This window comes from Panthera pardus, unplaced genomic scaffold (genome assembly GCF_024362965.1).
Source record: "Panthera pardus isolate Hobbes unplaced genomic scaffold, ASM2436296v1 HiC_scaffold_8, whole genome shotgun sequence".
NCBI lineage: Eukaryota > Metazoa > Chordata > Mammalia > Carnivora > Felidae > Panthera > Panthera pardus.
The window spans coordinates 138,945,863-138,961,511 of NW_026527013.1; the positions used below are offsets into that span (position 1 = coordinate 138,945,863).

The following is a 15,649-nucleotide window of genomic DNA, read 5'->3' on the forward strand; positions in this document are numbered from 1 at the left end:
TATTTTAGACCCAAAAACATGGGCTTATGACTGACAGAGAACAAAGATGGAGAGAGTAAGGGAGAGAGGGAGAGAGGAAGGTAGTGGAAAAAATACATTCATGGAAAAAAACTATTATGACTTACGTCCCGCACCACTGGAGAAAAATTCTGACTTTCAAGAGGCTGTGTTGCATCTGATAATATCTGAAAGAAAAATGAGATTGGTAAGAGATAAATGACATTGCAAAGAAGGATTCTTGGTGTTTGTTTACATATTAAAATATTAGTCAAAGGAAAAAATAAGTTAGAAGAGTTTTCTAAAGAGCACTGAATATCAATAATTGGTAATAGAGGTCTACAGGCAATGGATTGTGCCCCCCAAGAACATACTATTTCAGTACAAGTTCCAATTTTAAAACTAAAATTTGATTATAATCATCTTTGCTTGTGGAAAACACAAAGTAGTTTATCCTTCCCCTCCAGTTAGATGTGTCATATTGAACATGCTACAAACATCACCACAAGCCGTGCAGCCATTGTCCCCACTCAGAAGGCCTGTATCCTATCCCAGAGGATAGACATTGTTCTATCAGAAGAGAGAATGGGTCTTCCAGACAAAAAGTCCCCAACCCTGCAATAGGGAGTCTACCTCACACCAAGATTAGTTCTATGTATGAGCACATCAGAATTTCAAAAGTGTCAGGGAAAATGGCTTGACCAAGTAGACCTCAAAAAGTCACCCAGTCTTCCCATTAATCTCACAAGAATGAGTCAGATGGCCAACAACAAAAGCCACATCTCTCATATTAACACCCCAGCATCCTTCTAATCCTCCTCCTTTCTTCCAAGATATCCAACTCCTGAGTAGATTGCCAAAGGGTAGAGGTCATATAAGTTAGTTTTATTGCTTCTGATGGTCAGGGCCTTAGGATCAGTGAGACAACCATTCCCTCCTTATCCTTTTAGGTTAAAGTCTAGAGCACTCACCCAGCTAAGAAAAGACAAAAATGTACCTGCCAGATACTGGCAGAAGAATATTTGTTTACTGTATTAAAATAAATATCAAAACTACTTTCATGTATCTAAAACATATGACACTTAGGCTATCTATTCCTGGGATACAGGCATTAAAAAAAAAAAAAGATATATATATCTGTAAGGCAGGGCACCTTCGGGGAAGCTCATGGAATTGGGATACCTGCAGTCCTCCCACTGCTTCTTCTGCCCAGGCACCTATGGAGCACTCCCCGTCAGGCTGACTGCGTCACCTACCAGCCCTGCCTGCAGGCCAGGAGCCATTAGTAAATAAGACGAGATTTGAATTTCACTTGGCATATGGCTAAACCACTGAACTCTTTAGTATCTTCATTTTCTCTACTGTTTATCTCTAACTCTACAGCCTTACTTAGGCCTTACTGAGACCATGGGAACTACCTCCCACCTCTCGCCTTCCATTTACCTTCACTCTAAAACAAAAATGTGACCATTTCTTCTGTGTCTATTTGAAATCATTTACTAGCTTTCCGATACCCTCAGGATAAAGTCTCTAGCTCCCTATATGGCCTCCAAGACTCTCTATAGTCTGCCTCTCCGACCTCAATTCTCCCTTTTGTCTCATATTCAAAACTCAAGTCCTATTAACAGTGTGGAGCTGCTTATCTACATCAGCTTTCCCATGCCTCTGTACCAGGTGGATGTCTCACATGCTATTCCTCTACATGGAATTCTTACTCTTCGTCCTCCAAGATATAGCTGAAGAACTGCCTCCTCTGTGAAGCCTTAATCAAAATCTGCCTCGAAGCACACCTTGAAGGTAAGAACTGCACTTCGGCATCTTACCTGTGCAATACAATGGTAAATATTCAATAAATATATTAGTGGATACATGCAATAATCATATGGATTTTTTCCAAGAAAATGAACTAAGTGTCTTGAGTCCACCTACAGAAAGGCAAACCTAAAAGACAACAAAAGGCTGCTTGCTGAATTATTATATTAACTGCCTTCCTTGCTAGAATTCAATCATGACAGAACTACAAGCACAAGGGTCCTAAAGCATATGGTATGCCTTGTCACTTTTACATATGCCACCTTTGAGAGCTCATCACGCTCTCCTAAATTAATTTCAAGCTATTTATCCCGGTGTTAAGACCCTTTGCAATATGGAACCAACATACTCCTTTTACTCTGTCAGACTTGACAGCTCACAGAAACCCTCTGTCAAATTAACTCCCACCTTTGCTCTCCTGTCTCCATCAGATAGTATGCCTCCCATTCCCATGCAAACGAACAGATCCTATACATCTACCAAGAGCCAGCTCAAATGTCACCTCTTTCATAAAACCTTTCTTGACTTTACCCAACAGGACAGAGCCTCACCCTCCACAACTCCATTAACATTTTTCTAATGATTGTCATATTCCACTTTATGGCAGTATTGCACACTTATCTCATCCCCTTCCTGGACCTCATCCTACTATAGGTCAGAAGGTATATTTTCATTTTCTTCAACCATATGTGTGCCTTGTTCCAGCAGACAATAACTATCTAATTAATTCAAGCGAAACAAACTTTTCTATTGGCTCAAAATGATAGCCTGTGCCCTGCAATGCCACAGGGTCTGAATCTTACGTCAAAAAGGAAAATACAGCTCCAATACAGTTATCAGACGAGAACAGAGACAAAATACTTAATATTTTAGTGGTAAGCAGATACACACAAATCAAGACTACAATAAATAGCCATACATTTTCACAAATGTCCACTGCTTATATATAATGCTGAGATAGATGCCCCTAAGAGAATCCCACCACACTGTCTGGAAGACTATTGTGATGTATAAAAGGAAAAATATGTGACAATTTAGAGAAGCCGGCTTAGTCACAGGCAATATCACCTGCCTCAGTCTGACCAAAACTCTCCAACACCTCACTGTCAGATATTTTTAACTTTGTCACATTGCATAAGAGACTATCAAACTGCTGATTTAGTAAGCAAAAACATATAATCTTTTTAAATGGACATTTCCCTTCTATTTTTTTTTCATAATACAATGCCTTTATTTTTTATTTATTTGTCAATATATGAAGTTTATCGTCAAATTGGTTTCCATACAACACCCAGTGCTCATCCCAAAAGATGCCCTCCTCAATACCCATCACCCACCCTCCCCTCCCTCCCACCCCCCACCAACCCTCAGTTTGTTCTCAGTTTTTAAGAGTCTCTTATGCTTTGGCTCTCTTCCACTCTAACCTCTTTTTTTTTTTTTTTTTTTTTGGACATTTCCCTTCTAAACAAGGGTGAATTAGATCTTTTCAGACCAATCCTCCCATTGAGTAAAACCAGGTAAAACATGAAAAGCCTCAATTTTTGTCTTCAAAGGATAGATAAAGAAAATTTTTTTTCTGGAAAGACAGCAGAATAGGAGGATCCTAAGCTCACCTTTTCCCACAGATACAACTAGATAACAAACACATCAGTTCAAATAACCCAGAAAACGACTTGTAGACTGGCAGAACAAACTCTCCACAGCTAAATGAAAAGAGGCCACATCAAAGAGGGTGGGAAGGGCTGAGACACAGGGACCTGCAGAACTTTCCACAGGAGGGAGGGACAACACAGGCACAGAGAGGGGAGAGAAACAGACTCTCACACTGGGAGCCCACACAGAAAAGATGAATCCCAGTAACATTTGGTTTTGAAAAACAAAGAGACCGAATTTCACAGGTTCTTACAAGCACCAGGACTTAAAACCTGGAACTTTAAAAATCTGTTGGTTTGGCTCTGGGAGAGCCTGGAAGGCAAGATGAAACTGAGTCCCTACCCTTAAAGAGACAGCACAACAAAAAGCTCCAGTGAGACACAGCATAGAAGCAGCAGTCTGAAAATCGCCTGGGGTATATTGGAGGAAGATTTGTTTACTAATCTCAGAGTGCGAGCTGGAGAGAGAAGGATCCATGAAAGACTTCTCTAGGAATGAAGGAGCTGGCCTGTGCAATTTCCCTGCTCCACCCCCCAGGCTAAACACCGGGCCACCAGCTGAAAGCAGCATAGCACATACACTCCTACCTCTCTTGCTAATAGTGTGCCCCACCCAAGTGTTCCCCTGCAGACACACCCCCTCAAGCCCAGCTTCAGCTGAATGTCTACTCCACAGAAGACCTGTGCAAGCCTTGCTAACACCCCACATCTGACACGTCGGGCTTCTGCGGATCCACCCCTTCCAATACACTCTTGGTCTGAGTCCATCCAAAGCGTGCCACAAGCTTGGCAGGGTGCAAGCAGCCCTGACAGACCAGCAGTACTCCAAAGTGATGCGTACCTCAGGGAGAAAGAAAATGAACTACACATACTAGTCAGACTGCAGGCACAGCAGTGGGTTGGGGGCAGATAGCTGATCTGACTGCAGGCCCCACCCACTTATAAAAGCTTCCCAGGAGACAAAACAGGGAAAGCAAACTGCACCTCAGTGCTACGACATCTATGGCAAAAGCCAGGTCTGACCTAACTCCAGCTTAAGGCAGCCCCAGACAGACCTACTAACGTCACAGGGATCAAACCTTGCCCAAAACAGGCAAAGAGAGCCATTGCAGACAACTGGACTAAAGGAAAAAGCTGCTGAGCCACAACAGCAGAGTGCACGCAGCACACACAGGAGACATCCGTGAAGCGCCAGGTTCTGGGCAACAGGGGACATTGCACTACAGGGCCCTACAGGATCTCTTCTTCATAAGGCCACTACTTTCAAAAGCAAGAGATGTAGCTGACTTTCCTAACACATAAAAACAGACACAGAGAGTTAGACAAAATGAGGAGATAGAGTAATATGTCTCAGATGAAAGAACAGGATAAAACCAGAACAAGATAACCTAAGTGAAACAGAAATGAGTAATATGCTTAAGGAGACTTTAGCTAATGGCCACAAAGATACTCACTGGACTTGAGAAAAGAGTGGAGGGCCTCAGTGAGACCCTTAACAAAGAGATAGAAAACATAAAAAAGAACAAATCAGAGGTGAAGAACTCAATAACTGAAATTTAAAATACACTAGATGGAGAAGCGCCTGGGTGGCTCAGTCAGTTGAGCATCCGACTTTGGCTCAGGTCATGATCTTGCAGTCTGTGAGTTCAAGTCTTGCATTGGGGTCTGTGCTGACAGCTCACAGCGTGGAGCCTGCTTCAGATTCTGTGTCCCCCCTCTCTCTCTGTTCTTCCCCTGCTCATGCTCTGTCTCTCTCTGTCTCAAAAATAAATAAACATTAAAAAAAATTTTTAAATACACTAGATGGAATAAATAGTGGTCTAGAGAAAGCAGAAGAAAATATCAGGGATCTGGAGGACAGATAACAATCAGCTTGATTGTTATCTATAAGCTAAGAGAAAAATAATAAGCAGATAAGAGAAAAATAATAATACAAAATGAAAATAGACTTAGGGAACTCAGCTACACAATCAAGTGTAATGCATCTGCATTATAGGGATCCCAGAAGAAGAGACAGAAAAGGGGAGCAGAACGTTTTTTTGAAGAATAGCTTAAAACTTCTCTAATCTCAGGGAAGGAAACTGAAATCTAGATCCAAGAGGCACAGAAAGCCCCCAACAAAATCAACCCAAGGAGATCCACACAAAACCACATATAATTAAAATGGCAAAAAGTAGTGCCAAAGAGAGAATTTTACAAGCAGCAAGAGAAAAGAAAACATTTACATACAATGGAAACCTTATAAAGCTATCAGCAGATTTTTCACCAGAAACTTTGTAGGCCAAGGCTGCCCAGGTGGCTCAGTTGGTTAAGTGTCCGACTTCAGCTCAGGTCATAATCTCATGGTTTATGGGTTCAAGTCCTGTGTTGGGCTCTGTGCTGACAGCTCAGAGCCTGGAGCCTGCTTCAGATTCTGTGTCTCCCTCTCTCTCTCTGCTCCTCCCCCACTCACGCTTTCTCTCTCTCTCTCTCTCTCTCTCTCTCTCTCTCAAATAAATAAACATTTAAAAAGTTAAAAAAAAAAAAAAGAAGAAACTTTGTAGGCCAGAAGACAGTGGCATGATATAATCAAAGTAATGAAAGAAAAAAAACCTTCTGCCAAGAATTCTCTATCCAGCAAGTCTATAGTTCACAATAGAAGTAGAGATAAAGAGTTTCTCAGACAAACTAAAGGTAAAGGAATTCTGAGAGGCCTGGGTGGCTCAGTTAGTTAAACATCTGACTCTTGATTTCAGCTCAGGTCATGATCTCACAGTTGTGAAATTGAGCCCCACATCAGGCTCTGCACTGAACATGGAACCTGCTTAGGATTCTCTCTCTACCTCTGTCTCTGTCCCTTCCCCACTCATGCTCTCTCTCTCTCTCTCAAAATAAATAAACATTTTAAAATAAGTAAAAGTGAAGGAATTCATGATCACCAAACCAGCCCTACAGGAAATATTAAAGGAGCCTCTTTGAGTGGAAAGGAAAGAACATAAGTGGGAGTAAGAAAAGTAGGAAGCACAAAAGCAGAAAAATTAAGTATATCTATAAAAATCAGTCAAGGAAATCACAAAATAAAAGGATGTAAAGTATGACACCATATACCTAAAATGTGGGAGAGAAAGGGGTAAAGAATTGGTTCAAACTTAAGTGGGCATCATCTTTTTTTTTTTAATATTTTTTTCAACGTTTTTTTATTTATTTTTGGGACAGAGAGAGACAGAGCATGAACGGGGAGGGGCAGAGAGAGAGGGAGACACAGAATCGGAAACAGGCTCCAGGCTCCGAGCCATCCGCCCAGAGCCCGACGCGGGGCTCGAACTCACGGACCGCGAGATCGTGACCTGGCTGAAGTCGGACGCTTAACCGACTGCGCCACCCAGGCGCCCCTAAGTGGGCATCATCTTAATATAGACTGACATACACAGAAGATGTTATATACAAACTAAGTAAAAACCACAAATCAAAAATCAGTAATAGATATGCAAAAAAATAAAACAGAAAGAACCCAAATATACCACTAGGAAAAGTCAACTAGCCATTAAAGACAAGAGCAAAAGAAGAAAAAAAATAGAGAAGATCCTCAAAAACAACCATAAAACAACAAAATAGCAATAAATACATACCCATAAATAAATACTTTGAATGTAAATGGACTATTTGCTCCAGTCAAAAGACATATGGTGACAGAATGGATAAAAAAGCAAGATCCATCTATACACTGCCCACAAGAGACTCACATCAGACCTAAAGACACATGCAGACTGAAAGTGAAGAAATACAAAATGTATCATGCAAACAGATGTGAAAACTGGGATAACAATACTTATATTGAACAGCAAAGACTTTAAAACAAAGACTGTAACAAGAGACAAAGAAGGACACTATATAATCATTCAGAAAACAATACAACAAGAAAATATAACAATTATAAATATGTATGCACCCAACATAGGAATACCCAAATACATAGAGCAATTAATAACAAACATAAAGGAAATAATTGATAGTCATACAACAACAGTAGGGGACTTCAACACCCAATTACATCAATGAGTAGATCATCCAAACAGAAATTCAACAAGGAAACAGTGTTTGAGTGACACATTGGACCAGATGGATCTAACAGATATGTTCAGACCATTCCATCCTAAAATACACATTATTTTCAAGTGCACATGGGACATTCTCCAGAATAGATCACATATTAGGCCACAAAACAATCTCAACAAATTCAAAAAGATGACATTCATACCATGTATCTTTTCTGACCACAACACTATGAAACTAGAAATCAACCACAAGAAAAAAATCTGGAAAGACCACATATGCATGGACATTACATAAAAAGCTGCTAAACAATGAATAGCTCAAAGAAGAAATCAAAGAGAAAATAAAAAAATACACAGAGACAGGGGCGCCTGGGTGGCTCAGTCTGAGCATCTGACTCTGGCTCAGGTCATGACCTTGCAGTTTGTGAGTTCGAGCCCTGCATTGTGCTCTGTGCCAAGAGCTCAGAGCCTGGAGCCTGCTTTGGATTCTGTGTCTCTTTCTCTCTCTGAATCTCCTCTACTTGCTCTCTGTCTCTCTCTGTCTCTCTGTCTCTATCTCTCTCTCTCTCAAAAAAAAAAATACATGAAGACAAATTAAAATGCAAACACAATGGTCCAAAATCTTTGAGATGCAACATAAGCTGTTCTAAGAAGAAAGTTTATAACAATATAGGCCTATACCAAGAAGCAAGAAAAATCTCAAATAGAAAAATCTCAATCTCAGAGGAGCTAGAAAAAAAACAATAAACAAGACCCAAAACCAATAGAAGGAAAGAAATAATAAATACTAGAGCAGAAACAAACAAAATAGAAACAAACAAACAAAAACACAACAAACAATAGAACAGAGCAATGAAACCAGGAACTAGTTCTTTGAAAACACCAACAAAATTTTAACCAGACTCATCCAAAAAAAAACAGAGAGAGAGAGAAACAAACAGAGAGGACTCAAATAAACAAAATCAGAAATAAAAGAGGAGAAATAACAACCAACACCAAAAAAATACAAATGACTAAAAGAATATTATGAAAAATATTATGAAAAATTATATGCCAACAAATAGACAAACTATAAGAAATGGATAAATTCTTGGGAACATATAACCTCCCAAAATTGAATCAGGAAGCAACAGAAAATTTGAACAGACCACTTATCAGCAATGAAATTGAATAAGTAATCAAAAAACTCCCAACAAACAGAAGTCCAAGATAAGATGGCTTCACAGGTGAATTCTACCAAACATTTAAAGAAGAGTCAATACCTATAGTCTTCTCAAACTATTCCAAAAAATAAAAGGGGAAGTATAGCTTCTAGGTTGATTCTATGAGGCCAGCATTACCCTGATACTAAAACTAGATAAACACACTACAAAAACAAAAACAAAAACAAAAACAAAACAAAAAAAAACAAAACAAAAACTACAGGCCAATATCCCTGATGAAAATAGATGCAAAAATCCTCAACAAAATATTAGCAAATAAAATCCAAAATATATTTTAAAAAATCATTCACCATGATCAAGTGGGATTTGTTTCTGGGATGCAAGCTTGGTTCAATATTTGCAAATCGGTGTGATACATCACATCAACAAAAGAAAAGATAAAAATCATATGAATATTTCAATAGATGCAGGAAAACATATGACAAAGTACAACATCCATTGATTATAAAAACCCTTAACAAGATAAGTTTAGAGGGAACATACCTCAACAAAATAAAGGCCCTATATGAAAAACCCACAGCTAACATCACACTCAGTGGGGGGAAAATGAGAGCTTTTCCCTAAGGTTGGGAGCAAGACAAAGATGTCCACTTTCTCCATCTTTATTTAACATCGTACTGGAAGTCCTAGCCACAGCAATGACATAAGAAAAAGGGATAAAAGCCATCTAAATTAAAAAGGAAGAAGCAAAACTTTCACTATTTGCAGATGACATGATACTATATATGGAAAACTCTAGAGACTCCACCAAGAAACTACTAGAACTGACACATGAATTCAGTAAGGTCATGGGATGCAAAATCGATGTACACAAATCCACTGCATTTCAATATACTAATAATGAAGCAGCAGAAACAGAAATTAAGAAATTCCATTTACCTTTGCACCAAAAAGAAGAAATTTATCTAGCAATAAACTTAGGAGTTTATTACTGCTTAGGAGTTTATTATTAAACTTAGCAATAAGCTAGGAGGTGAAAGACGTGTACTATGAAAACTAGAAAACATTGATGAAAGAAACTGAAGATGGCACAAACAAATGGAAAGATATTTCATGCTCATGAACTGGAAAAACAAATATTATTAAAATGTGCATACTATCCCAAGCAATCTATAGGTTTAATGCAATCCCTATCAAAATACCAATAGTATTTTTCATAAAAGTAGAACAAACAATCCTAAAATTTTTATGGAACCACAAAAGACCCCAAATAGCCAAAACAATCTTAAAAAAGAAAACCAAAACTAGGGGTATGATAATCCCAGATTTCAAGTTACACTACAAAGCTGTTGTCATCAAAACAGTAAGGTATTGGCACAAAAGCAGACACACAGATCGACAGAACAAAATAGAGAGCCCAGAAAGAAACCCATAATCTTATAGTCAATTAATCTTTGACAAAGCAGGAAAGAATATCTAATGGGAAAAAGACAGCCTTTTCAACAAACAGTTTTTGGAGATAGCTATATGCAAAATAATGAAAATGGACCACTTTCTTACATCATACACAAAAATAAACTCAAAATGCACTAAGGACGTACATGTAATACCCTAAAGCTCAAAAATCCTAGAAGACAGCACAGGTAGTAATTTTTCCAACACTGGCCATAGCAACATTTTTCTAGATAAGTCTTCTAAGGCAAGGGAAACAAAAGCAAAAATAAACTATTGGGACTACATCAAAACAAAAATTTCTACACAGCAAAGGAAACAATCAACAGAACTAAAAGGCAACCTACTGAATGGGAGAAGATATTTGCAAATGACATTATCTCATAAAGGCTTAGTATTCAAAATATATAAAGAACTATATAACTCAACACCAAAACAAACAAATAAATAATCCAATTAAAAATGGGCAGAAGACATGAACAGACGTTTCTCCAAAGAAGATATACAGAAGGTCAACATGACACATGAAAAGATGCTCAACATCACTCATCATCAGGGGAATGCAAATCAAAACTGCAATGAGATATCACCTTACACCTGTCAGAATGGCTAAAATCATAAACACAAGAAACAACAAATGCTGGGAAGGGTGTGGAGAAAAAGGAACACTTGTGCACTGTTACTGTTGATGGGATTGCAAACTGGAGCAGCCACTGTGGAAAACAGTACGGAGGTTTCTCAGAAAATTAAAAATAGAACTACCATATGATCCAGTAATTCCACTACTGGGTATTTACCCAAAGAATATGACACCACAAATTTGAAAAGATATACACACTCCTATGTTTATTGCAGCATTATTTATAATAGACAAATCATGGAAGCAGCCCATCCATCCATTAATAGACGAATGGATAAAAAAGGTGTGGTGTATACACACACACACACACACACACTGAAATTTTACTCAGTCATAAAAAAGAATGAAATCCTTGGGTGCCTGGGTGGCTCAGTCGATTGAGCATCTGACTTCGGCTCAGGTCATGATCTCGCAGTTGGCGAGCTCAAGCTCCGCATCAGGCTGGCTGCTGTTAGCACAGAAACTGCTTCAGATCCTCTGTATCTCTCTCTCTCTCTCTCTCTCTCTCTCTGCCCCTCCCCCTGCTTGTGTGCTCTCTCTCTCTCTCAAAAATAATAAATAATTATTTTAAAAAAGAATGAAATCCTGTCATTTGCAACAACATGGATGGAATCAAAGAATATAGTGCTAAGCAAAATAAGTCAGTCAGAGAAAGACAAATACCACATGGTTTTCCTCATATGTGGAATTAAGCAAACAAAGGAAAAAAGGAGACAAACCAAAAAATAAACTCTTAAATATAAAGAACAAACAGATGCTTACCGGGGGAAGGTGGGTGAAGGGATGTATGAGATAGGTCAATAGGATTAAGGGTACACTTACCAAAATGAGCACTGAGTAATGTTTAGAATTGTTGAATCACTACATTGTACACATGAAATAATATACTATTACATGTTAACTATACTGAAGTTAAAATTAAAAAAAAATTTTTTTTTAATTTTTTTTTTAACATTTATTTATTTTTGAGACAGAGAGAGACACAGCATGAACGGGGGAGGGGCAGAGAGAGAGGGAGACACAGAATCGGAAGCAGGCTCCAGGCTCTGAGCCATCAGCCCAGAGCCCGACGCGGGGCTCGAACTCACGGACCGCGAGATCGTGACCTGAGCTGAAGTCGGACGCTTAACCGACTGAGCCACCCAGGCGCCCCCCAAAAAATTTTAAGATAGATAAGACTTGCTGCACCATAATTCTGGGGAAGGAAGCCCAAAGTGATGAGTCTGGCATCTGTCACCACTTTCCATAGGTGTAGTTGCCAATGTGGAAGTGGCAGCTGGGATGCAGAGAAACTGGGAAGGGCTTTTGGCCAACTTTAAATAATATTGTAATAAAAATTGGAGTTTCAGTTCTGCTGAAGGGGACCCCAGTCAATGCCAGATTTTCATTTGGGATGCTGAAAGACTGCATTTTCAAATGAATGATGAATTGAAAGACATCAGATTTCTAAACATCTAAAGCCTGGCTTTGCCCTTCTGTCACTGAACTGAGGTGATTTTCTCCCTGCCAGAAACAAAGGAAATCTTCTCTGGAGAAAATTACACGACATCCAAAGAGCCTCAAATCATCTCTACAATTTTACATACACAATATCCAGCATTCAATTAAAAATAAATATGCAGGGACACCTGGGTGGCTCAGTCAGTTAAGCATCCAACTCTTGGTTTTGGCTCAGATCATGATCTCACAGTTCTTGGGATCGAGCCCCATGTTTGGCTCTGCACTGACAATGTAGAGCCTGCTTGGTATTCTCTCTCTCCCTCTCTCTCTCTGTCCCTCCCCCACTCACGCATCCTCTCTCTCTCTCTCTGTCAAAATAAATAAAAACATTTAAAAAATAAAAATAAAAAACATGCATATTAAGTGATAAGAATTTACTGAAAACCAAGAAAAAAAACAAAGAACATAAACAAATCCAAGAAGTTTAATGGAATTATCAGAAGTGAGTTTAAACTTTCATGAATACTGTCAAAAAATAAAATAAAATTGTCCCCCCAAAAGGCAAAACTAATCCATACATACAAGTCAAGATAGTAGGTATCTTTTTTTTTAAATTGTTTTTGGGGTGCCTGGGTGGCTTGGCCGGTTAAGCGTCCGACTTCAGCTCAGGTCATGATCTCACGGTCTGTGAGTTCAAGCCCCGTGTCAGGCTCTGTGCTGACAGCTCAGAGCCTGGAGCCTGTTTCGGATTCTGTGTCTCCCTCTCTCTCTGCCCCTCCCCTGTTCATGCTCTGTCTCTCTCTGTCTCAAAAATAAATAAACATTAAAAAATAATTAAAAAAATAATAAAATTTTTTTTATGTTTATTCATTTTTGAAAGACAGAGAGAGACAGAGCACAAGCAGGGATGGGGCAGAGAGAGAAGGGGACACAGAATCTGAAGCAGGCTCCAGGCTCTGAGCTGTCAGCACAGAGCCTGACGCGGGTCTCAAACTCACGAACCGTGAGATCATGACCTGAGCCGAAGTCGGACGCTCAACTGACTGAGCCACCCAGGCACCCTGATAGTAGTTATCTTTTGAAAGGAGAGCTGGGACAGTAGAGGGAGGGGTATAAGGGGATTTCTGGAATGCTAACATTGCTTTTTTTTTTAATCTACGTAGTGTTCACATGGGTGTCTTTTTGGTAATTTAACATGCTCTATACTTATGTATCACTTATGTGTGACACTTTAATTTTCATGCTATTATATAATGTAAAAATATATATTGTTCTTTAATAAAAATTATATTTAATCAATGTACTTATCCCCCATCAATTACATAGGCTAACCCTGAATCACACTTTACTGGGAATTCATTAAACTGGCTTGCTTTTCTCCTAGTATCCATATGAGATCAACTCTACTGGATGAATACATTTTTAATGTTTATTTATTTATTTTGAGAGACAGAGAGAGACAGAGAGAGAGAGGGAGCAGGGGAGGGGCAGAGAGAGAGGAGAAAGAGAATTCTAAGCAGGCTCCACACTGTCGGTGCAGAGCCTGATGTGGGGCTCGAACCCATAAGATCATGAGATGGTGACCTGAGCCAAAATCAAGAGTCACACGCTCAGTTGACTGAGTCACCCAGGCACCCCAATGAATGGCAATTTTGATTAAAGACAAATAGGAATGAAAAGCTGTTGTAGGGTCCAATGGAAATACACTTATAACTGAAGTTTTGAAACGTAGTAATTTGTGAGTTGAAAATGGCTTATAAAAACTTTTTTAAGTGGTAAGTGATATTAGAGCAGCCATACAAAAACACATTTCAAGAAATTAACAGTCAAATCCATCCACAAGACAAACCAGGCCCATATAGAGGAAGAGTTGCACCGAAAACACACCATTTAAGCATTCAAAGAGATGAATTAAAGCCAAAGGCTCACCAAGAGCTCTTCTACATACTCCAAAAGTCTACTAGAGTCCAGTTGATTCTATGTATTATGACTGGCGCATTTCATTTCAGGCCTGTGGGCAGCTCCAACGGACCATTCCTCCTGCAGATAACAACTACAAACTCTGGACAAAATACAAACAAAACCAACTACTTGAGGGCTTCCGAGAATGAAAAAATAGCGGGCAGTTTTTGGAGGAGCGTCAAAACTTGGAAGAAATAACCATCACAGTAGTTTCCTTTGCCCAGCCTTTGGCACTGCCCAGGATGGGCAACGTGGTGCAAAGACATAGAAACACGCAGCCAGCTCACTACTTTCTGATCTAAAAACAGGAATGGAACCCAGAGCAACCACAGCCTCCAGAATGTGAGGGGGGATGGCAGAGGGCACAGATTCGGAAAAAGCGAAGTCCAACTTTCATGTGAACCCTATTCCGAGTCTCAGGATAACCCCCAAACTGAGCATCTGTAGGTCAAGCAGCCCAAGGAAAGCAAAGAGCTGAACTTTTATTTGAGCTACTCCCCACCTCAGGTGAGACAGAGTTTTCAATTTAAAGCTAGCCAAATTAAATGCCTGCTAAAACACACAAAAAGTCAACACTTTGAAGAGAAATGTAACGATCCAGAATCTCCACAGCATAGCTATCCACATCACCCATGACACACTCCAAAATTATTCAACTGGAGAAAACCAGGAAACTATGACCTGACCCATTTTCAAGGGAAAAGACAATCAATAAAGTTCAACCCCAAGCTGACCCAGAAACTGGGAAATATGATGCAAAGACTATAAAGTGGTTTTTCTAACTATGACTATGTGATAAAGAACAGTACATTCATAATGTATGAAAAAATAGAAATTCTCAACAGAGAAAGCGAGTATGAACGCTTAAAATAAATACTGGGGGTGCCTGGGTGGATCAGTCAGTTGAGTGTCTGACTCTCGATTTGGGCTCAGGTCATGGTCCCAGGGTGGCGGGATCGAGCCCCACCTCGGGCTCTATGCTTAAGCTTCTCTCTCCTGCTGCCTCTCTCTCCCACTCGTGTGCATACTCTCCCTCTCTCTTAAAAAAAAAAAAAAAGAAAGATAAACACTGAAATAAGAGTGCTTATCTTTGGCAAACGAAATGGAATTTAGAGAACACGGTGTTTCAGCAGTCGATCATTGATTACAGAGAAAAATACACGACCACAACAAAAGCTGTCACTTAACTAAGCATTAGTGACTAACATCCAATAAGTCTCTGTATTTCTGATTTTTCAAATCTATTAATCACAGCACAGTAAGAATGTTCTCACATGCATTGACCTAGACGGCAGGAAGAGTGAAAAAAAGGAAAATCTTACCCCAGAGGCCACTTTCTTAACAAAATATGAATAATGGAAGATAAATGCTATTATAATTCACTATGAAGGCAGTTATTTAATTCTATTCCCCATGAGACAAGCTAGCAGAATATATAGAAGAGTGTCTATAAATACTTTTGAGGGAGGGTTGGCCTTCCATTTTTTTTTTTTTTTT

The 15,649-nt window shown here is 39.3% G+C and overlaps 1 protein-coding gene across 2 annotated transcripts in view; it reads right to left on the minus strand.

The window, feature by feature from the left end:
* AASS (aminoadipate-semialdehyde synthase) overlaps nt 1-15,649 on the minus strand; it is a 63,930-nt gene that overhangs the window by 24,967 nt on the left and 23,314 nt on the right. For both annotated transcript variants that reach the window (XM_019452568.2, XM_019452569.2), the window contains exon 12: nt 126-185. In XM_019452568.2, coding sequence (XP_019308113.1) covers nt 126-185 — 60 coding nt within the window. The remainder of the gene's footprint in view (nt 1-125; nt 186-15,649) is intronic.